Here is a 25,587-nt window from a genome sequence, read left to right on the forward strand (position 1 = left end):
TAATAGATCCATATGATCCATAATAGATCCATTTAGGGTTGAGCGAGTGATTTGTCCCAAGAAATATGCTTTTAGTTTTGAGATATTTAGCACCAGCCTATAGCTAGTTACCCATTCTAAAATTGACTGGAGCTCTATGTCAAGGGTGTCAGCTACTTATTTTACTGTTGTAGCTGACGTGTATACTGCTGAGTTATCAGCATACATGGACACAGAGGCTTGATTCAAGGTCAGTGGAAGGTCGTTAGTAAACACAGAAAACATTAATGGTCCAAGCCGGCTGCCCTGCGGTACACCACACTTAACCAAATTTGCATTTGAGAGGCTTCCATTAAAGAAAACCCTCTGTGTTCTATTAGCTATGTAACTGTCCATCCATGATAAGGCAGAGGATGCTATATTTTCAAGCAATATGTTATGATCAATGATATCAATGATATCAATTGTTTGCATGTCATTCCTGTTTGCTAATCATGTCTACAAAAAAAGTTATTAAAGTGGTTGGCAATATCAAAGGGTTTTGTTATGAACAAGCCATCAGCCTCAAAGAAGGATGGAGCCGAGTTAGCTTTTCTACCTAGACTTTCATTTAATGTATTCCAGAGCTTTATTACTATCATTCTTTATATAATTTATCTTTGTTCCGTAGTACAGTTTCTTCTTCTTTTTTGTTTAGCTTAGTTACGTGATTTCTCAATTCACCGTATGTTTGCCAATCTCACATTCTTATTTGCCATTCCCTTAGCCTCCTCCTTCTCAGTCATACAGAATCAATGTTTCAAAATGGCCTCTATATATTTCTTGTGTCTGTCTTATGAAGATTCTACTCACTTTTTGTCAGCTCCTTTTAAAGCCTGCACTTCATTTATTGATCAGTGAGGCTTTGTGAGCCATCTGCTGCCCTTTTTCCTCCGCATTAACTTTAAAGCACATTTATAAAGTGAGTATGTTTTCTTATAACTATAACAATGCTCTAACAAACACAATCCCAAGGGTATTGACAAAGTTATTTGTGAAGTAGAAAAATACAGAGGAACAAAGACAATTAGAATGTGTCTGAGGAACCATTCTATTCTGTTCTGCTGTCAGAACAGTCAGAACTTTTCTCTTTTTTTGTTTTTAAGATTCTAGGGGGCAATTTACATCCCCTGTTCTTCAATTCGCTGCAACCACTGAGAAGGCTTTAGTCTATTAGTAATTGCGAAGCCCCACTTTGGGGCTAATTAGAGTGCTGTAGCTGACTGGGACGGTCTGGTTCCCCAGAGTTCAGGCACTGGATGAGAAAGAAAGGTTATTTGTCTGTCCTGAACAAAGTGATTAGGGTGAAGCCGGGAAGCTACTTAATAAATGAGCATCAAATGTCCTGCGCTGCCGCCACCGACACTACCGTGTTGCCGTCGCCACCGACAACACCAATTATGTCACCGAGAAAAATCACACAATGTTTTGTGCTGTTGAGACTGCTGGAAGTGTTACAACCACTCTGTGTTTGCTAAAGTACTGTTCTTTAAAACTGAATAGGAGGAGGAAGGCCACACACAGGGGTCCTATACTCCTGAATGCATCCTAATAAGGGAAAATAATATTCTCCTGAATGCGTCATGGATCCATCCCAATACGGGAAAATAATATTCTCCTGAATGCATCCTGGATCCATCCCAATACGGGAACATAATATTCTCCTGAATGCATCCTGGATCCATCCCAATACGGGAACATAATATTCTCCTGAATGCATCCTGGATCCATCCCAATACGGGAAAATAATATACATTCAATAAAGTGCCTCCTCAGCAAGATAATTTTAAGTGTGTGTGTGTGTGTGTGTGTGTTTAATAATTCTCTCTCTCGCTCCTATAATTAAAGCACCGGAGCCAATATTCAGATTGCATTTTAGCATTAATAATTCAGCTGGTTTCACTGCAATTGATGTTGAAGCATCAATAAACAATGAGTCCTCATATTTACTGCAGCCTGCGTGGTGAGAGAGACGTGGTGGTGGAGGGGTGAGCGTGAGGCTTAAACAGACATTTAAAATTAAGCCAGATAATGCAAAGGCTTTCAATTTGAATGTGAGCTGCTCTTAGTGCTGATTTGTAAATAAATAAAAAAAAGAAAATTTAAAAAAGTGACTAGGCCCTAAAAGGCCTGGTGATGGAGGGAGAGGAGAGAGAGGAGGGAGAGGAGGAGGGAGAGGGAGAGGAGGGAGGGAGAGAGAGGAGGGAGAGGAGGGAGAGGAGAGGGAGAGGAGGGAGAGGAGGGAGAGGAGGGAGAGGAGAGGAGGAGGAGAGAGGAGAGGAGAGGAGAGAGAGGAGGAGAGGAGGGAGAGGAGGAGGGAGAGGAGAGGAGGGAGAGGAGAGGAGGGAGAGGAGGGAGAGGAGAGGAGGGAGAGGAGAGGAGGAGAGGAGGGGGAGAGAGAGGAGGGAGAGGAGAGGAGAGGGAGAGGAGGGAGAGGAGAGGAGGGAGAGGGAGGAGGGAGAGGAGAGGAGGGGGAGAGGAGAGGAGAGGAGGAGGGAGAGAGGGAGAGAGAGGAGAGGAGGAGAGGAGGGAGAGGAGGGGAGGAGGGAGAGGAGGGAGAGGAGAGGAGGGAGAGGAGGGAGAGGAGGGAGAGGAGAGGAGGGAGAGGAGGAGAGGAGGAGGGAGAGGGAGAGGAGAGGAGGGGGAGAGAGAGGAGGGAGAGGAGGGAGAGGAGGGAGAGGAGAGAGAGGAGGTGGGAGAGGAGAGGAGGGGAGGAGGAGAGGAGAGGAGACGAGGGAGAGGAGGAGGGAGAGGAGGAGGGAGAGGAGAGGAGGGAGAGGAGGGAGAGGAGAGGAGGGAGAGGAGGTAGAGGAGAGGAGAGGAGGGAGAGGAGGGAGAGGAGGAGGGAGAGGGAGAGGAGGGGGAGAGAGAGGAGGGAGAGGAGGGAGAGGAGGGAGAGGAGAGAGAGGAGGGAGAGGAGGGGGAGAGAGAGGAGGGAGAGGAGGGAGAGGAGGGAGGGAGAGGAGAGAGAGGAGGGAGAGGAGGAGGGCTTAATGGAGGGAGGGAGCTCCCTCGCAGCTCCACTCAAGGTAATAAATGTATGGTCCTACTCCCAACAATATCACTCCTCTCTTTCAGTAAGACTCAGATGTTCACAGAGCACAGCTCCTCCCCTTACTGAACACAAACACACACACACACACACACACACACACACACTACGAACAAAGGGACGCATGCAGTCAACTCACGCAACGGGACGGACCCACACACACACAAAATGTCCTCTGATACACCCAGATGAAGCACTAATAAAACTGTGTTATGACCCAACGATATGAGCAAACCTACTGGCACGACAGACAGAAAGAGGGGAATAAACTAATGTTATACTAACGTCATTATATAACATTAAACTAATGTTATTATGTTTGTAGAGTAAATGGGTGGTCTGGCTGACATTGCTTCAGCTGGAGGGGAGGGGGGGTGGGGGGGGGGGGGGATAAAAACCCTAAACCAGGACAAGCCCCAAATAGCAGAACTAATAGCTGGAACTTCGGTAGCATCTCTATGACTGGCCTGTTCATAATTCATCAGAAGTTCATTTATAACGTTATGTTTTGTGTTATAGTGCATTTTATGAAACGGCGATTATTCATATAGAATGTTACAAAAACCGTTTTACTCATCACTATGGCATTTAAAGCTCTATAACTTGTTCTAAGCATGTGTTGAACCTTTTTATCATTTCGTTTCAAAAAAAAAAAAAAAAAAGTATATTTTCGTCATCGACGAAACAGCATGAGATCCGTGATGAACCCGCGGGCCTGCACCGTCACGTCTCAGACCTGGTACTGGATGTAACAAATCGACTCAGGCCCTACTGCCACTCATCATGATGGAAAAGCAGAATAATGATGGAAAACCAACCGAATGATGGAAAAATCTATCGCCCCCCCCCCATCCAAAATTAAAATTCATATTCGGTCAATAAGATGTAATATCTGTTGCAGCGCTGCTTTCAGTAAAGAGTAAATTAATCAATGTCCTCAATACATAATCATAAGTATGAAAAAGGTTGTGGGAAATAATTTTTTATAGCTGGTTTTTATAGCTGCCTGCAGCCCTTGTTTCCTGGTGTCTGGCTTGGCATAGAATGTCATATTCTTTGAAGGGGATGATAGTCACTGTAACAAATTCGCTCCCGATTCAATGACACTGCACTTTTCCTCGTCTGGCCCAATCCCTGACAGCTACAGGTAACCTGTGTGGATACAGGAAGTAACTAGAAGAGCCGTGTTTTTTTTAACAACAAAACAAACTAAAAAAAACTCCCTGGTTCATGATGTCGTTGTTATTTCATGTGAAAGTTTTCTAATATTATCTTTTATATCTTGTGAAAATAAAAGGTGCTGAGTTTTGATTTTTGTTTCAGTAAACACAAAAAAAACAAAAGATGAGGAAAGCTACAAGCTACAACCAGTGTTCAAGCTAGTTGTCATTCATTGGCTGACAGACAGAGGGTTACGTTAGGTAGGTTTCAAGCCTGACGAAGACCTTTAGGTCAACATGTTACAGTCTTTCTCTCAGGCTACAGGAGTGACAAGTGGCATCCCAGTTTGAGAACAACTGGCCAACGACCTCCAGTGCTCAAGCTACAAACACAGTCATGTATTAGCTAGCTAGCATACCATATTACCACCAAACTGAGGGACCTCACCATATTACCACCATACTGAGAGACCTCACCATACCATATTACCGCCATACTGAGAGACCTCACCATACCATATTATCACCATACTGAGGGACCTCACCATATTACCACCATACTGAGAGACCTCACCATACCATATTACCGCCATACTGAGAGACCTCACCATACCATATTATCACCATACTGAGGGACCTCACCATATTACCACCATACTGAGAGACCTCACCATATTACCACCATACTGAGAGACCTCACCATACCATATTACCACCAAACTGAGGGACCTCACCATATTACCACAATACTGAGAGACCTCACCATACCATATTACCACCATACTGAGAGACCTCACCATACCATATTACCACCATACCATATTATCACCATACCATATTACCACCATACCATATTATCACCATACCATATTATCCCCAAACTGAGGGACCTCACCATACCATATTACCACCATACCATATTATCACCATACCATATTACCACCATACCATATTACCACCAAACTGAAGGACCTCACCATATTATCACCATACTGAGGGACCTCACCATACCATATTACCACCATACCATATTACCACCAAACTGAGGGACCTCACCATATTATCACCATACTGAGGGACCTCACCATACCATATTACCACCATAACATATTATCACCATACTGAGGGACCTCACCATACCATATTATCACCATACCATATTATCACCATACCATATTATCCCCAAACTGAGGGACCTCACCATACCATATTACCACCATACCATATTACCACCAAACTGAAGGACCTCACCATACCATATTATCACCTCACCATATTACCACCAAACTGAGGGACCTCACCATTTTACCACCATACTGAGGGACCTCACCATACCATATTACCACCAAACTGAAGGACCTCACCATACCATATTATCACCTCACCATATTATCACCATACTGAGGGACCTCACCATACCATATTATCACCATACCAAATTACCAACATACTTAGGTGCTGATACTTAGTTGTGATTCTCACAATTCTACATGTACAGTGTAGCGCAATACAGTGGCTTGTGAAAGTATTCACCACTTTGGCATTTTGTTGCCTTACAACCTGGAATTAAAATGTTAAAAAATCGTGGTTTGTATCATTTGATTTACACAACATACTTAGAAGATGCTAAATATTTTTCATTGTGAAAAAAGCAAGAAATAAGACAAAAAAAGTCAATACTTTGTAGAGCCACCTTTTGCAGCAATTACAGCTGCAGGTCTCTTGGGGTACATCTCTATAAGCTTGGCATATCTAGCCACTGGGATTTTTGCCCATTCCTCAAGGCAAAACTACTTCAGCTCCTTCAATTTTGATGGGTCCTGCTGGTGAACAGCAGTCTTTAAGTCATACCACAGATTCTCAATTGGATTGAGGTCTGGGCTTTGACTAGGTCATTCCAAGACATTTAAATGTTTCCCCTTGAGTGTTGCTTTAGCAGTATGCTTAGGGTCATTTTCCTGCTGGAAGGTGAACCTCCGCCCCAGTCTCAAATCTCTGGAAGACTGAAACAGGTTTCCCACAATAATTTCCCTGTATTTAGCGCCATCCATCATTCCTTCAATTCTGACCAGTTTCTCAGTTCCTGCCGATGAAAAACATGGCCACTCTTCTGTAAAGCCCAGCTCTGTGGAGTGTATGGCTTAAAGTGGTCCTATGGACAGATACTCCAATCTCCGCTGTGGAGCTTTGCAGCAGGGTTATCTTTGGTCTCTTTGTTGCCTCTCTGATTAATGCCCTCCTTTCCTGGTCTGTGAGTTTTGGTGGGTGGCCCTCTCTTGACAGGTTTGTTGTGAAGCCATATTCTTTCCATTTTTTAATAATGGATCTAATGGTGCTCTGTGGGGTGTTCAAAGTTTTGGATATTTTTTTATAACCCAACCATGATCTGTACTCCTCCACAACTTTGTCCCTGACCTGTTTGGAGAGCTCCTTGGTCTTCATGGTGCCGCTTGCTCGGTGGTGCCCCTTGCTTAGTGGTGTTGCAGACTCTTGGGCCTTTCAGAGCAGGTGTATATATACTGAGATCATGTGACAGATCATGTGACACTTAGATTGCACACAGGTGGACTTTATTTAACTAATTATGTGACTTCTGAAGGTAATTGCTTGCACCAAATGATCAGTCATGGAAATAAAAATGCTGAAAACATGTTGGAAGATGCTCAGTCACTTCACCCCTACCTATATGTACAAATGACCTCTAACCTGTACCCCCCCCGCACACTGACTCGGTACCGGTACACCCTGTATATTGCCTCGTTATTGTCTTACTTTTCAATATTTTTTTTTACTTTAGTTTATTTGGTAAATATTTTCTTAACTCTTCTTGAACTGCACTGTTGATTAAGGGATTGTAAGTGAGCATTTCACTGTAAAGTCTACACTTGTTGTTTTCGGCATGTGACGAATAAAGTTTGATTTGATTTGATGGACAAATAGCTGAGTTTTGGCGCAGGACTAGCTCAAACATAACATAGCAATATTGTCAAAAATACAATAATAAATCCCGATACATAACTGTATACATCGCTATCAGACAAAGGACTAGGTTAGGTACGTAGTGTGTTTCCGACAGTACATACCTTCTGGTCGGGCAGTAGTGGGTTTGTCTGCAGTGAACTCAAATGTCCATTGATGAGTGCTGTGGGTCTGTCGTGTTCACAGAACAGACTGCCGTTGATGTAGTGGAACCTGTCCCCTGGGACCAGCCGGTTCCGGCAGGTAGAACACGTGAAACACTACGGGGAGAGAGAAAAAGAGAGAGAGAATTTTAAACAGTGTGAGAGGGTGAGAGAGAGAAAGAACGTGAAAACACTGTGCTTATAGCGAGAGAGACAGAGAGAGACAGAGAGAGACAGAGAGAGAGAGAGAGACAGAGAGAGACAGAGACAGAGATAGAGAGACAGAGAGACAGAGAGAGACAGAGAGAGACAGAGAGACAGAGAGACACAGAGAGAGAGAGACACATAGAGAGAGAGACACAGAGAGAAACAGAGAGAGAGAGACACAGCGAGAGAGAGACAGAGAGAGAGACACAGAGACAGAGAGACACAGAGAGACACAGAGAGAGAGAGACACATAGACAGAGAGACACAGAGAGAGACAGAGAGAGAGAGAGAGACACAGAGAGAGAGAGACACAGAGACAGAGAGACACACAGAGAGACACACAGAGAGAGAGACACAGAGACAGAGAGACACAGAGAGACACAGAGAGAGAGAGACACAGAGAGAGAGAGACACAGAGAGAAACAGAGAGAAACAGAGACAGAGAGAGAGAATCCATCACAAACTGCACACCTCCACTCAATCCCTACCACCAACCAAGCAATACGGTCAAGCCTGCACATGCACACACCAATGCATAAAAACATTAGCAACTAAGCACATGCTAACACACACACACACACACCAATGCATAAAAACATGCTAACACACACACACACACACACACACCAATGTATAAAAACATGCTAACACACACACACACACCAATGCATAAAAACATGCTAACACACACACACACACACACCAATGCATAAAACATGCTAACACACACACACACCAATGCATAAAAACATTAGCAACTAAGCACATGCTAACACACACACACACACACACACACACACACACAGCAATTTAACCTAATGTACAAGGGAAAGTAATTATAGTAAAGCTCATTCCACTTTATATCTATAAATAACTCATGATGATTAATTCACGAAAGGGTGTCTTAACTAACCAAAACGGTGGTCGTGCAACACAACTAAAGGCCATGTGATAAAAAGCTTCTAAAATGTTTTAAAACACATCCCTATGGGCTCTCTTATACAACCCTAACCTAGTAGGCTTACACAAATGGTTCACTTATGAATAAGCCCCTAAAGTTACCTATTACCAAGTGACTAGAAGTAGGTTTACAGATTTAAAACGCTAAAGCTGATAGTGGGTACATTTTACTGCTGTGGGATTTCTATCAGGTTTATCTGAGGTCGGAGGTCAGGGGTCATTAGACATCAAAGACACTGTGTGTGGATTTCTCCAATAAGATATGATCTATTTTTTTCTTGTTTTCCCCTGTTGCATAATGCTTTAAAATGTTTTGCATGTCCTAAAGAACATGACCTAGGTTAGGTGTTAAAGGAGGTCAGAGGTTAGAGGTCAGAGAGAGGGCTCACCTTGAGATGGTACACATTGCCTTGTGCCCTCATGACCAGTTCACTGGCTGGAATGGACTGGCCACAAGCACTGCATGCCCCACTGTTCCCAAATAACCTAGAGGAGGAGAGAAGACACAGAAATACAACCATTAACATCATGTTTACCTGTAAATTCATGTGTACATTCACCTGTACATTCACCTGTACATTCCCTGTAAATTAATCTGTAAATTCAACTGTAAATTCACCTGTACATTCACCTGTACATTCACCTGTAAATTCACCTGTACATTCACCTGTAAATTCACCTGTAAATTCACCTGTACATTCACCTGTAAATTCACCTGTACATTCACCTGTACATTCACCTGTAAATTCACCTGTACATTCACCTGTAAATTCACCTGTAAATTCACCTGTAAATTCACCTGTAAATTCACCTGTACATTCACCTGTAAATTCACCTGTAAATTCACCTGTACATTCACCTGTAAATTCACCTGTAAATTCACCTGTACATTCACCTGTAAATTCACCTGTACATTCACCTGTAAATTCACCTGTACATTCACCTGTAAATTCACCTGTAAATTCACCTGTAAATTCACCTGTAAATTCACCTGTACATTCACCTGTAAATTCACCTGTAAATTCACCTGTAAATTCACCTGTAAATTCACCTGTACATTCACCTGTAAATTCACCTGTAAATTCACCTGTACATTCACCTGTAAATTCACCTGTACATTCACCTGTAAATTCACCTGTACATTCACCTGTAAATTCACCTGTACATTCACCTGTAAATTCAAATCCATTTTACTCCATAGATGGAAGGCCCTACTGAACTGGGGAGAATTTAAAGGAAGCAGTGTAAAGCTCCCATATAAAATGCAATAATCATAAAAATAATGTTTTTGCTGTAATCTGATGTAGATATTAACAGAGTACCATGTTGCAAAAATCTATTCAGATTTCTGATATGTTTTCCTGTGTGATATTTATTCCCCACTATGCCAGGATTTAAATGACTTCAAGCCTCATGGAAAAGGCAATGAAGGACACACACACCCAACAACATTGATATTTATGTAATAAAAAAAACATAGGAATACTAGGAAACCAAATAAAACCTCCTGCTACTCTGCCCGCCTGCTCTCCAAAAGCTTCTAGCGACTGTAACTATGTATTACCTTTCGCAGGGCATTTTTCTTGCTTCCTGATAATAACTAGGAACATAAGCAATCAGGGCCTAAGAGGATTTGATTGTACATCTAGGCGGAGACATAGTGCTTTTGCCATTAGGACTTGGGTAGAATGCTCTGTCAGTAGCCGAGTTTCCATTAGAAACCTGCAGCTACTGGGGTTGATATATAATGTGCATGGGTTAACCTTTTCAATCATAGTGTCAACACTTTGTATTTGCTTCTGCTCATCTCTTTCGTCCCTAACCTCGCCACTCTCTTCTCTCTCTCTCTCTCTCTCTCTCTCTCTCTCTCTCCCTGTCTGTCACTCTCTTTCCCTCTCCCTCTCTCGCTCCTCTCTCTCTCTCTCTCTCTCTCTCTCCCTCTCGCTCCTCTCTCTCTCTCCCTCTCTCTCTCTCTCTCTCTCCCTCTCTTGCTCTCTCTCTCTCTCTCCCTGTCTCGCTCCTCTCTCTCTCTCGCTCCTCTCTCTCTCTCTCTCTCTCTCCCTCTCGCTCCTCTCTCTCTCTCTCTCGCTCCTCTCTCTCTCTCTCTCCCTCTCTCTCTTGCTCCTTCTCTCTCTCTCTTCTCATCTCATCTCTCTCTCCCTCTCTTGATAATGAAATGCTTGCTCCAACTTCCCTTCTATCTGCCTTCTGAGTCCACAATTTAGATTACTTCATCTCGCCGAGCAACAAACTGAATGAAATTTCGATTTGAGCAGAAAGTAATTTACTGGGATCTGGCCCCATTTGTCATCATATCTCACCGGGTGTTTGCTCTATCACTGCACTTATGCAATCAAATAAGACCACAGCATCTGACATGCTCAGGAGAGAGAGAGGGGGGGGGGAAGAGGGAGGAGAGGGAGGGAGGGGAGGGGAGGGGAGAGAGGGGGGAGGGGAGGGAGGGAGGGAGGATAGAGAGAGAGAGAGAGAGAGAGGGATAGAGAGAGTGGTTAACATTCGTGTATGTGGATCCGAAGATTAAGATGTTCAGCCTAAATCGCAGATGAGGAATATATTTGTGATTGTTTATTCTTGAACTCCTAAACTGATTCTAAAATTAAATGAGATGAATGGTGTTATTCATTATTAATATTCTGAGCAATATTCTTGTAGGAGTCTGTGCCTATTTTGCCAACAAACAAATTAATTAAATAGTGGACAAATGACACCAAGTACTGTAGGAGAGATAGCCTGGTCACAAACCTGGTTCAGTTGTCCTCTCTCTGACTGACTGGTGTTGTTAAATGTATTGACATAGAGTGACAGAGACTTCATTGGAAAGGGAACCACTAAAAATGCCTTTCAATAGGAAGCTGAAGAAACACATTTTGTCTTGGCATCGATTGAAAGGGCTCAATCAAAACTCCATTTCAAAGAAGGAATTAGCTGGACGACTGTTGTGACAACACTGCCGCCATTTCAGGGCCTTAGCTTTGTGTGTGTGTGTGTGTGTGTGTGTGGGAAGAGGAGAGGGATGTCTTTGTTTTAACACCACAGAAAAGCATCACAATGTTATCTCTTATATTATCTACGCTGTTCAATTCCAGAAGTGAGTCATTAGGTTTGTGTATAGACAAAACACAATAAATGTTTAAAAAAAATGTGGGATACTGTAAATCTTACAGGGAGACATTTCACCAACAGGAAGTGCTGTTGTCAAAACCATACACAACACATAAAACACTCCCAAGTCATATAAAATGGTCATATTTGATTGGATGTAAGAAAAGTGCAGAGGTGGTCCACAAACACTCGGTGAGATAGAAACAGGAATGCATCAGTCATGAAAATCACACTTTGTTCTGTTTGTTTCTACAGCTGTGTGCCCAATACTGTGTGTTAACATCTTGTTTGACACGATCACCTCTCATTCACCCTGAACGCATAGAAAAACATTGTGTACTGCAGCACAGCTCTTCTCATCTATATATATATCCCAGTATAACAACATTTAGCCAGCGTTCATGTCTATTAAAGGGGCGGCTTAAACAAAGGAAATAAAGACTTTTCTGCCCTCCATCCAGTCTTCCTTTTCATTCCGTCTCCCCATCGCTGGGGGCCTCTATACATAACTAGGTTAATCATCAGGCAGGGATAGCTGTTGATAGTATTTGATTTAAAGTGCTGCTCAATGAAGTTGGGAGAGGACAGGTTGAGATGAGGGGATGATGGGAGAGGACAGGGGGAGATGAGGGGATGATGGGAGAGGACAGGGTGAGAGAAGGGGATGAGGGGAGAGGACAGGGTGAGATGAGGAGATGATGGGAGAAGACAGGTTGAGAGAAGGGGATGACGGGAGAGGACAGGGGAGAGAAGGGGATGACGGGAGAGGACAGGGGGAGAGAAGGGGATGAGGGGAGAGGACAGGGTGAGATGAGGAGATGATGGGAGAAGACAGGTTGAGAGAAGGGGATGACGGTAGAGGACAGGGTGAGAGAAGGGGATGAGGGGAGAGGACAGGGTGAGATGAGGAGATGATGGGAGAAGACAGGTTGAGAGAAGGGGATGACGGGAGAGGACAGGGGAGAGAAGGGGATGACGGGAGAGGACAGGGGGAGAGAAGGGGATGACGGGAGAGGACAGGGGGAGAGAAGGGGATGACGGGAGAGGACAGGGGGAGAGAAGGGGATGAGGGGAGAGGACAGGGGGAGATGAGGGGATGATGGGAGAGGACAGGGGGAGAGAAGGGGATGATGGGAGAGGACAGTGGGAGATGAGGGGATGATGGGAGAGGACAGTGGGAGAGGACAGGATGACAGGAGAGGACAGGGGGAGAGAAGGGGATGACGGGAGAGGTCAGGGGGAAAGAAGGGGATGACGGGAGAGATGAGGGGATGACGGGAGAGGACAGGGGGGAGAAGGGGATGACGGGAGAGATGAGGGGATGACGGGAGAGGACAGGGGGAGATGAGGGGATGACGGGAGAGAAGGGGATGACGGGAGAGGATGGGAGAGGATAGGGAAGAGAAGGGGATGACGGGAGAGATGAGGGGATGATGGGAGAGGACAGGGGGGAGATGAGGGGATGACGGGAGAGGACAGGGGGATAGAAGGGGATGACAGGAGAGGACAGGGGGAGAGAAGGGGATGATGGGAGAGGACAGATTGAGGGGATGACGGGAGAGGACAGGGGGAGAGAAGGGGATGACGGGAGAGGACAGGGGGAGAGAAGGGGATGAGGGGAGAGTACAGGGGGAGAGAAAGGGATGAGGAAGCCCCAGGTCAGTATAATTAAGGGGGACTCTTTAGCAACATGACTGGTTTTCAGTTAATTTCCCTCCAAATCAGAGGTTCAGAGGTTTTCAATGGGTTCCTTTGTTGTTTTTCAAGCCCTTTGCCTGAACAATCAATCACATGACATGGGGGGGGGGGGGGGCCTATGTGGTGATTTTGTTTGTATATCCCTCCCTGTTCCCCTCCCACGCAAGTGATCTGAATAAGAGACACTACAAGATACCCTATGTCTTTCATTAAAATATCATTTGGTGCTGTCTACTGTGTCTACGAGAGACACCCGGATTTCGGCTCTGACTGAGTGTGCCAGGTGATTTGAAATATAGCATCGCAGCTTGTTGTGTTGTTAGGATGTCTGGCAAATGCAGAGCCTCGTTCCGCCGCTCGCGGAGGCTTTTTGAAGCGGTGGTGAAATTACCCCACAACAATGATTTCCGCGTCATCGTCCATTAAAAAATGCCTCTCTCTACATCGTCAGCCAAAGCACCTTAAAAGCACTAAGGCCATATTGATACTTAAAACAGGGCTTTACATAATGACAAGAGCTGTATTAGAGTGAGAGAGGTTGGGAGGAGGGAGGTGTTGAGAGGAGAGGGGAGGAGGGAGGAGAGGGGAGGTAGGGGAGAGGAGGGAGGTGGTGACGGGGGTGGGGGGGAGGGGGGGATCAGCCAATTACACTTGGTTAATTTAGAGTAACAGATCTGGCCCCTGGTGAATTGAAGGCCTTGAATTAATTCTGTTATGACAAATCAAGATAAACGTTTTGCCTAAATTGCGATTTAATTAATTTTCTGAAATCCCAGTTCTTTCCCTTTTCCTAATACTTCACATGTTCCTGTTGCTGTCATAGTGCTGCAGACTTCAAAGTGATATTAAAGAACCAGCTATTACATTTACCTAGCAGCACATTCTACTAGAAAAGTGCCATTTAATTACCTTGTCTCTATTCAATTAAAGGGACAGTGTTCATTTGACGTCCAAATCCAGCCGACACATGATTGCTACGCTAGATAAATTAATTATTTCTCTCTCTCTCTTCACTCAAACCAACCCACACAAATAATAGCACCACAGCACTTAAGTAAAGCTAGTGAAAGCTGTATTGGGAGGGTTATTTTACACAGACAGAGACACACGGGTACCTTAAAGGTACCTTATTCCCTATATATACACACAGCACTACTTTTGACCAGAGCCCTATGGGAGAGAAGAGGTCTATGGGTAATGTACTGTACTTACATAGAGAATAGGACATGGGTATCCAACTCTTACCTTACGAGTTCCGGAACCTGATGGTTTTCTGTTCTACCTGATAATTAATTGCACACACCTGGTATCCCAGATCTAAATCAGTCCCTGATTAGAGGGGGAACAATGTAAAACAAAAACAACAATTCAATTAAGTGCATTGGAACTGTCTTGGAGGTCCACATTTGAGTTTGAGGGGAATAGGGTGTCATGGGCCCTGGCCATAAGTAGTGCACTATACAGGGGATAGGTTGCAATTTGCAATGTACCCTGACAGCCCTACAGAGTGACAGCGTTTGGCCCTATACACAGTGTTTGTGGTGTGTCTTCCTGTGTGATGGATGGTGGATGGGTATCATCTCAGGTCAGGCACGTCTCCCATTAGAAGTAATGTGATGCATTTTCACTCATGCGTCACGATCAATGTGGAGCGGTTTTCACATCAGCTTTATTAATAAAAGTAAGAGATATAACTCCATTATTTATACTGCAAGAGCAATTTAATAATCCATTACAAGATGAGACCCAGAAAAAAACTGAGACCCAGAAAAAAACTGGCCTTCACAATAATCCCCCCTTTTCTCTCTCTCTTTCTCTCTCTCCATCTCTCTCTCACTCTCTCAAAAGCCAATTTGGTTAATTAAATGTTTTGTTTGTTAGATGTGTGGACACGTCATTGGAAGTAGAGAGGAGGGAGGAAGGAGAGGAGGGAGTAGAGAGGAGGGAGAGGAGGGAGTAGAGAGGAGGGAGAGGAGGGAGTAGAGAGGAGGGAGGAGAGAGGATGGAGAGGAGGGAGTGGAGAGGAGGGAGTAGAGAGGAGGGAGAGGAGGGAGAGGAGGGAGAGGGGAGGAGAGGAGAGGAGGGAGAGGGGAGGAGGGAGTAGAGAGGATGGAGAGGAGGGAGAGGGGAGGAGGGAGGAAGGAGAGGAGGGAGTAGAGAGGAGGGAGAGGAGGGAGTAGAGAGGAGGGAGAGGAGGGAGTAGAGAGGAGGGAGGAGAGAGGATGGAGAGGAGGGAGTAGAGAGGAGGGAGAGGAGGGAGAGGGGAGGAGAGGAGAGGAGGGATAGGGGAGGAGGGAGTAGAGAGGATGGAGAGGAGGGAGAGGGGAGAAGGGAGGAGAGAGGATAGAGAGGAGGGAGAGGGGAGGAGGGAGTAGAGGGAGTAGAGAGGAGGAAGAGGGGAGGAGAGGAGAGGAAGAGGGGAGGAGAGGAGGGGGAGGGGGAGGGGAGGAGGGACTAGAGAGGAGAGGAGAGAGAGGAGGAAGAGGAGATGAGAGGAGAGGAAGAGAGGAGAGGAGAGGAGAGGAGAGGAGAGGAGAGGAGAGGAGAGGAGAGGAGAGGAGAGGAGAGGAGAGGAGAGGAGAGGAGACTGAGAGCAGATCTCATTAGATAAAACCCATCAGGACTAAAGCTAAATGAAGGGGGACTCTAATTAAAGACTTTAATTGTGTGGACTTACTGTCAGATGTTTTTTTCTAACCTGCTTTCCTTTCCTTATCTCACAGGCTAGTCTAGTGCAGAGACAGGCAGGGATCTGTCCCAATGGCACCCTATTCCCTTTATAGTGCTCTGGTCAGAAGTAGTGCACTATAAAGGGAATAGAGTGCTGTTTGGGAAGTAGCCTGTGTTTCAGCTCCTCTCCCCTCTACCACCTAGCTCTCATTACATTACAAGTGGCAAAGTGTGTCCTCTTTTCCATCCATCCCTTCCTCTCTATTTAAATTATGTTGTAGTGCCATTATGAATGGAGTGACCCATTGACTTGATCCTTGTTGATGAGGAGCTGGGTGGGGAGAGGAGAGACACAGGCCCTCATCATCCCTGGAGGTATGTTTACGGTGTATAGAAAGGTGTATTAAAGTATGGTGTTCTATAGTATGGTGTATTATAGTATGGTGTATTATAGTATGGTGTATTATAGTAGTGTATTATAGTACAGTGTATTATATTATGGTGTTCTATAGTATGGTGTATTATAGTAGTGTATTATAGTACAGTGTATTATATTATGGTGTTCTATAGTATGGTGTATTATAGTAGTGTATTATAGTATAGTGTATGGTATAGTGTATTATAGTGTATTATAGTACAGTGTATTATAGTATGGTGTATTATATTATGGTGTATTATAGAATGGTGTATTATAGTATGGTGTATTATAGTACGGCGTATTATATTATGGTGTATAGTGTATTATAGTATATAATGGTGTATTATAGTATAGTGTATTATAGCACGGTGTATTATATTATGGTGTATTATAGTATGATGTATTATAGAATGGTGTATTATAGTAGTGTATTATAGTATAGTGTATAGTGTATTATAAGGTGAGGTGTATTATATTATGGTGTATTATATTATGGTGTATTATAGTAGTGTATTATATTATGGTGTATTATAGTATGGTGTATTATAGTATGGTGTATTATATTATGGTGTATTATAGTAGTGTATTATACTATGGTGTATTATAGTACTGTATTATAGTAGTGTATTATAGAATGGTGTATTATAGTAGTGTATTATAGTAGTGTATTATAGTATAGTGTATGGTAAAGTGTATTATAGCACGGTGTATTATAGTATGGTGTATTATAGTACGGTGTATTATAGTATGGTGTATTATAGTATGGTGTATTATAGTATAGTGTATTATAGCACGTGTATTATAGTATAGTGTATTATAGCACGTGTATTATATTATGGTGTATTATAGTATGGTGTATTATAGTAGTGTATTATAGTATAGTGTGTTATAGCACGGTGTATTATAGAATGGTGTATTATAGAATGGTGTATTATAGTATGGTGTATTATCAAATGGTGTATTATAGTAGTGTATTATAGTATAGTGTATTATAGTATATTATGGTGTATTATATAATGGTGTATTATATTATGGTGTATTATAGTATGGTGTATAGTACAGTGTATTACAGTACTTTTTTATTTAATATAACTAGGCAAGTCAGTTAAGAACAAATTCTTAGTTTCAATGACGGCCTGGGAACAGTGGGTGTATTATAGTATGGTGTATTATAGTATATTATGGTGTATTACAGTATGGTGTATTATAGTATGGTGTATAGTATGGTGTATTATAGTATATTATGGTGTATTATAGTATGGTGTATTATAGTATATTATGGTGTATTACAGTATGGTGTATTATAGTATGGTGGATAGTATGGTGTATTATAGTATGGTGTATTATAGTATGGTGTATTATAGTATGGTGTATTATAGTATGGTGTATTATAGTATATTATGGTGTATTACAGTATGGTGTATTATAGTATGCTGTATAGTATGGTGTATTACAGTACGGTGTATTATAGTATGGTGTATTATAGTAGTGTATTATAGTATGGTGTATTATAGTATGGTGTATTATAGTATATTATGGTGTATTACAGTATGGTGTATTATAGTACGGTGTAGTATAGTACGGTGTATTATAGTATGGTGTATTATAGTATGGTGTATTATAGTATGGTGTATTATAGTATGGTGTATTATAGTATATTATGGTGTATTACAGTATGGTGTATTATAGTATGCTGTATAGTATGGTGTATTATAGTACGGTGTATTATAGTATGGTGTATTATAGTAGTGTATTATAGTATGGTGTATTATAGTACGGTGTATTATAGTATGGTGTATTATAGTATGGTGTATTATAGTATGGTGTATAGTATGGTATATTATAGTATGGTGTATAGTATTTTGTATTATAGTATGGTGTATAGTATGGTGTATTATAGTATGGTGTATTATAGTATGGGGTATTATAGTACGGTGTATTATAGTATGGTGTATTATAGTATGGTGTATAGTACGGTGTATTACAGTATGGTGTATAGTAAGGTGTATTACCTGCTCTCCAGGACACCTACACCACCCGATGCCACAGGAAGGCCAAAAAAGATCATCAAGGACAACAACCACCCGAGCCACTGCCTGTACATCCCGCTATCATCCAGAAGGCGAGGTCAGTACAGGTACATCAAAGCAGGGGACCGAGAGACTGAAAAACAGCTTCTATCTCAAGGCCATCAGACTGTTAAACAGCCACCACTAACATTGAGTGGCTGCTGCCAACATACTGACTCAAATCTCTAGCCACTTTGATAAATTGGGTGTATTAAATGTATCACTAGTCTCTTTAAACAATGCCACTTTATATAATGTTTACATACCCTACATTGCTCATCTCATATGTATATACTGTATTCTATACTATCTACTGCATCTTGCTTATGCCGTTCGGCCATCGCTTATCCATATATTTATATGTACATATTCTTATTCATTCCTTTACACTTGTGTATAAGGTAGTTGTTGTGAAATTGTTAGATTACTTGTTAGATATTGATGCGGAACTAGAAGCACAAGCATTTCGCTACACTCGCATTTACATCTGCTAACCAAGTGTATGTGACCAAACAAATTTGATTTGATTTATTACAGTATGGTCTATTATAATACGGTGTATTATATTATGGTGTATAGTATTGTGTATTATAGTACTATATATAGTATGGTGTTTAGTACAGTGTATGGTGTTTAGAATGATGTATACTAGTACAGTGTATATTACAGTACAATGTATTATAGTATAGTGTATTATAGAATGGTGTATTATAGTACAATGTATTATAGTATAGTGTATTATAGTACGGTGCATTATAGTACCGTGTATAGTAGTGTATTATAGTATATGTATATTACATGGTATTATAGTACATTGTATATTATGGTGTATTATAATATAGTGTATAGTACGGTGTATTATAGTATGGTGTAAGGTGTAGTATAGTACATTGTACAGTACACTTATTATTGTATGGTGTATAGTATAGTCTATAGTACGACCTATAGTAAGTGTATTATAGTATATTACAGTACGGTGTATGGTGTATTATATTATAGTGTATTATAGTACGGTGTATTATAGTACCGTGTATAGTAGTGTATTATAGTATATTACAGTACGGTGTTTAGTACAGTGTATGGTGTATTATAGTATGGTGTATGGTACGGTGTATAATAGTATAGTGTAAAGTACAGTGTATAGTACAATGTATAATATAGTGTATTATAGTACGGTGTATAGTACAGTGTATTATAGTACGGTGTATAGTACAGTGTATTATAGTACAGTGTATTATAGTATGGTGTATAGTATAGTGTATTATAGTACAGTGTATTATTGTATGGTGTTTAGCACAGTGTATTATAGTACAGTGTATAGCAAGGTCTATAGTATGGTGTTTTATAGTATGGTGTATTATAGTACGGTGTATTATTGTACAGTGTATTATATTATGGTGTATTATATTATGGTGTATTATAGTATGGTGTATTATAGTATGGTGTTGTATAGTATGGTGTATTATAGTAGTGTATTATAGTATGGTGTATTATAGTATGGTGTTTTATAGTATGGTGTATTATAGTATGGTGTTTTATATTATGGTGTTTTATAGTATGGTGTTTTATATTATGGTGTATTATATTATGGTGTTTTATAGTATGGTGTATTATATTATGGTGTATTATAGTATGGTGTTTTATAGTATGGTGTTTTATATTATGGTGTATTATATTATGGTGTTTTATAGTATGGTGTATTATATTATGGTGTATTATAGTATGGTGTTTTATAGTATGGTGTTTTATATTATGGTGTATTATATTATGGTGTTTTATAGTATGGTGTATTATATTATGGTGTATTATAGTATGGTGTTTTATAGTATGGTGTTATATATTATGGTGTATTATATTATGGTGTTTTATAGTATGGTGTATTATAGTAGTGTATTATAGTATGGTGTATTATAGTACGGTGTATTATTGTACAGTGTATTATATTATGGTGTATTATATTATGGTGTATTATAGTATGGTGTATTATAGTATGGTGTTGTATAGTATGGTGTATTATAGTAGTGTATTATAGTATGGTGTATTATAGTATGGTGTATTATAGTATGGTGTTTTATAGTATGGTGTATTATAGTATGGTGTTTTATATTATGGTGTTTTATAGTATGGTGTTTTATATTATGGTGTATTATATTATGGTGTTTTATAGTATGGTGTATTATATTATGGTGTATTATAGTATGGTGTTTTATAGTATGGTGTTTTATATTATGGTGTATTATATTATGGTGTTTTATAGTATGGCGTATTATATTATGGTGTATTATAGTATGGTGTTTTATAGTATGGTGTTTTATATTATGGTGTATTATATTATGGTGTTTTATAGTATGGTGTATTATATTATGGTGTATTATAGTATGGTGTTTTATAGTATGGTGTTTTATATTATGGTGTATTATATTATGGTGTTTTATAGTATGGTGTATTATAGTAGTGTATTATAGTATGGTGTATTATAGTATGGTGTATTATAATATGGTGTATTATATTATGGTGTTTTATAGTATGGTGTATTATAGTATGGTGTATTATAGTAGTGTATTATAGTAGTGTATTATATTATGGTGTATTATAGTAGTGTATTATATTATGGTGTTTTATAGTATGGTGTATTATATTATGGTGTATTATAGTAGTGTATTATAGTATGGTGTATTATAGTATGGTGTATTATATTATGGTGTTTTATAGTATGGTGTATTATATTATGGTGTATTATAGTAGTGTATTATAGTATGGTGTATTATAGTATGGTGTATTATATTATGGTGTTTTATAGTATGGTGTATTATAGTAGTGTATTATAGTAGTGTATTATATTATGGTGTTTTATAGTATGGTGTATTATAGTAGTGTATTATAGTAGTGTATTATATTATGGTGTATTATAGTAGTGTATTATATTATGGTGTTTTATAGTATGGTGTATTATATTATGGTGTATTATAGTAGTGTATTATAGTATGGTGTATTATAGTATGGTGTATTATATTATGGTGTATTATAGAATGGTGTATTATATTATGGTGTATTATAGTATGGTGTATTATATTATGGTGTATTATATTATGGTGTTTTATAGTATGGTGTATTATATTATGGTGTATTATAGTATGGTGTTTTATAGTATGGTGTTTTATATTATGGTGTATTATATTATGGTGTTTTATAGTATGGTGTATTATATTATGGTGTATTATAGTAGTGTATTATAGTATGGTGTATTATAGTATGGTGTATTATAGTATGGTGTATTATAGTATGGTGTATTATAGTAGTGTATTATAGTAGTGTATTATATTATGGTGTATTATAGTATGGTGTATTATAGTACGGTGTATTATTGTACAGTGTATTATAGTATAGTGTATTACACTACAGTGTATAACACAGCCTAATATAGTACGGTGTATAGCATGGTGTTTTATAGTACAGTGTAATATAGTATGTGTATAGTACGGTGTATAGTACAGTGTAATACAGTACGTGTATAGTACAGTGTATTATAGTACGTGTATAGTATGGTGTATAGTACAGTGTAATACAGTACGTGTATAGTACAGTGTATTATAGTACGTGTATAGTATGGTGTATTATAGTAGTGTATTATAGTACGTGTATAGTATGGTGTATTATAGTATGGTGTATAGTACAGTGTAATATAGTATGTGTATAGTATGGTGTATTATAGTAGTGTATTATAGTACGTGTATAGTATGGTGTTTTATAGTATGGTGTATAGTATGGTGTATTATAGTAGTGTATTATAGTACGTGTATAGTATGGTGTTTTATAGTACAGTGTAATACAGTATGTGTATAGTATGGTGTTTTATAGTACAGTGTAATATAGTATGTGTATAGTATGGTGTTTTATAGTACAGTGTATAGTACAGTGTAATACAGTATGTGTATAGTATGGTGTTTTATAGTACAGTGTAATATAGTATGTGTATAGTATGGTGTTTTATAGTACAGTGTAATATAGTATGTGTATAGTATGGTGTTTTATAGTACGGTGTATAGTACAGTGTAATACAGTACGTTTATAGTACAGTGTAATATAGTACGTGTATAGTATGGTGTTTTATAGTACAGTGTAATACAGTATGTGTATAGTATGGTCTATAGTGTGTATAGTGTTTGTATCTGCCTGCCTGTGTTGGTACGTAGCAGCAGCATGTCTTAACTCAATTACTTGCAGTACAGTACAGTACAGTACAGCACAGCACAGTACAGCACAGTACAGAGCGTTCAGATTATAGGCATATATTATCACTGCAAAACAAAATACTGTCCAATTCTGTAAGACAAACAATATCAGAAAATACCTTTTATTACAATAAATATTTATCAAAATAAAAAGAAATAACAAACTATGTTTACTGTTTGGCAATAGTCTGTAATATATATATATATATATATTTTTTTGTTTTTGTTAAGTGGTGTGACACAGTCTAAAGCTAAAAGTATTTGCTAAGAAAAATCTACTTAATCAACTCCTGTTATTATATTGTGGTCTATTATGAAAAGTGTCCTCCTGATCCTTGCATTACAATGTGTCTCTACCCACTGAGTGGTTTGGCTCGTCTTCGCAAGGTCAAATTGTTGAACGATCAGGCTGTCAAATCAGGCGATTCCGCATTAGCAGAATGAGACCGCCTGCCGTCATCAAGCGCTAGCTGGTTAAGTGTTCCACACACTTTATATAAATATTTAAAAATACCCTCTTTGTTAATTAAATTATCTCTTTTTTTTGATACACAAACTTGCCAAACAGGATGAGAAACCCTTTTAAATTCCCCTCCAGTGCTAAAAGGTGCCTGTCCTGTATAGTCTCTCCAAGCATCTCGTAAAGCAAATACAAACCCTGGGGAACAGCCCTTAGCCAGGCTCCCACCTTTTGCTGCTTGATGAAAAATGGCACGATGAACAAACAGACGTGCAGATGTTCTATTAGAAAAATACTGTTTTTCGTCTTGTTCTCTGTCAACATGCCGGCAGTCAGTTTGACCTCTTTTTAAGAATAGTACGGAGAGAATTCAACGAGGAGAGACTTTTAAACGAGGCCCGACGTCGGGTGAATTTGAGACACATGTTCTCCATATTCTGAATGGATTCATTCATTCAAATACATTCCATGCTTCCATACATCGTTATATAGCCTGTAACATATGTCAACAACTCCTTCATTTCATATCCATGACTTAATTCGTTCTACATCTCCATAGAAGGATACATAAAGGTGCACTTTTCCTAACTAGCAACAAAATGTTCTCCTTTCTTTTCTATTGTCCCAGAAACCAAGGCGTCCCCTTTAAACAAGGGTGTCCCCTTTAAACCAGGGCGTCCCCTTTAAACCAAGGCGTACCCTTTAAACCAGGGTGTCCCCTTTAAACCAAGGCGTACCCTTTAAACCAAGGCGTCCCCTTTAAACCAGGGCGTACCCTTTAAACCAAGGCGTACCATTTAAACCAGGGCGTCCCATTTAAACCAGAGCATCCCCTTTAAACAAGGACATCCCATTTAAACCAAGGCGTCCCCTTTAAATCAGGGCGTACCATTTAAACCAGGGCGTCCCATTTAAACCAAGGCGTCCCATTTAAACCAAGGCGTCCCATTTAAACCAAGATGTCCCATTTAAACCAGGGCATCCCCTTTAAACCAAGGCGTCCCCTTTAAACCAAGGCGTACCCTTTAAACCAGGGCGTCCCATTTAAACCAAGGCGTCCCATTTAAACCAAGGCGTCCCATTTAAACCAAGGCGTCCCATTTAAACCAAGGCGTCCCCTTTAAACCAAGGCGTCCCCTTTAAACCAGGGCGTCCCATTTAAACCAGGGCGTTCCATTTAAACCAGGGCATCCCATTTAAACCAGGGCATCCCCTTTAAACCAGGAAGCCCCCTTTAAACCAGGAAGCCCCCTTTAAACCAAGGCGTCCCCTTTAAACCAGGGTGTCACCTTTATTTTTCTTGACAGTAACATTTTTTGTCAGGAAGTGAATGTGGGACATAGATCAATCGATACAAGTTGTCATTCCAGAATAGAAAATGATATACAGTATGTTACGGTATCTGTACACTTGCTTGAGGGCAGATCTGTACCGCACAATACACACACGCAAACAGACCAAAGCACCCAAACAGACAAAAACACCCACACCTGTTACCTGTATGTACCCTCGCTGAAGGGTGATCTGCACAATACACACACGCAAACAGACCAAAGCACCCAAACAGACAAAAACACCCACACCTGTTACCTGTATGTACCCTCGCTGAAGGGTGATCTGCACAATTCACACACGCAACAACAAAAACACACACACACACACACAGCCACCTGCGCCCGAGCCCTCAACCGATGTTAACACAAACTCACACATTCCCAGCAGGCCCCGCCGACCTTAACCCGCCAGTCTCACCTGATGTAGTCGTTTCTGCAGAGGATCATGCCGCTCTTGGTGTAACAGGAGGTGCCTATCTCCCCCAGCTGGGCCTGGCAGCAGGAGCACTTAAGGCATCGGCTGTGCCAGTAGCTGTCCATGGTATAGAGAAGGAAGCGGTCAGCGATCTTCCCCCCGCAGCCCGCACACCTCTTCCAGGACAGGGAGCCTGCTCCCACCGGAGGGGGCTGGCTGCTACCTCCAGGATTCACCATGGTCCCTAGGGAAGAAATAACAAGAGACACAAACATGTTGATATCAGTATTGGTCACTGGTTAAGAAATACAAAAACGATAAAGATTCCTGCTAGTATTGATTTTGAAGCATTGTTCCTGGTTATGAAGAAAAAAAACACAAGAGATGGTGACTAACAGGTGGTGACTGACAGGTGGTGACTGACAGGTGGTGACTGACAGGTGGTGACTGACAGGTGGTGACTAACGGGTGGTGACTAACGGGTGGTGACTAACAGGTGGTGACTGACAGGTGGTGACTAACAGGTGGTGACTGACAGGTGGTGACTGACGGGTGGTGACTGACGGGTGGTGACTAACGGGTGGGGACTAACAGGTGGTGACTGACAGGTGGTGACTGACAGATGGTGACTGACAGGTGGTGACTGACA

At 40.8% G+C, this 25,587-nt stretch overlaps 1 protein-coding gene across 1 annotated transcript in view; it reads right to left on the reverse strand.

The window, feature by feature from the left end:
* Positions 1 to 25,587, reverse strand: part of LOC139410282 (LIM domain only 4b) — a 33,649-nt gene that overhangs the window by 2,506 nt on the left and 5,556 nt on the right. Inside the window, exons 2-4 of the mRNA XM_071155768.1 lie at positions 24,942 to 25,182; positions 8,909 to 9,005; positions 7,314 to 7,469 (exon numbers count right to left, since the gene is read on the reverse strand). Coding sequence (XP_071011869.1) covers positions 7,314 to 7,469; positions 8,909 to 9,005; positions 24,942 to 25,177 — 489 coding nt within the window. The 5' untranslated portion in view covers positions 25,178 to 25,182. The remainder of the gene's footprint in view (positions 1 to 7,313; positions 7,470 to 8,908; positions 9,006 to 24,941; positions 25,183 to 25,587) is intronic.

Source organism: Oncorhynchus clarkii, chromosome 5, assembly GCF_045791955.1.
Source record: "Oncorhynchus clarkii lewisi isolate Uvic-CL-2024 chromosome 5, UVic_Ocla_1.0, whole genome shotgun sequence".
In the NCBI taxonomy this organism is placed as follows: domain Eukaryota; kingdom Metazoa; phylum Chordata; class Actinopteri; order Salmoniformes; family Salmonidae; genus Oncorhynchus; species Oncorhynchus clarkii.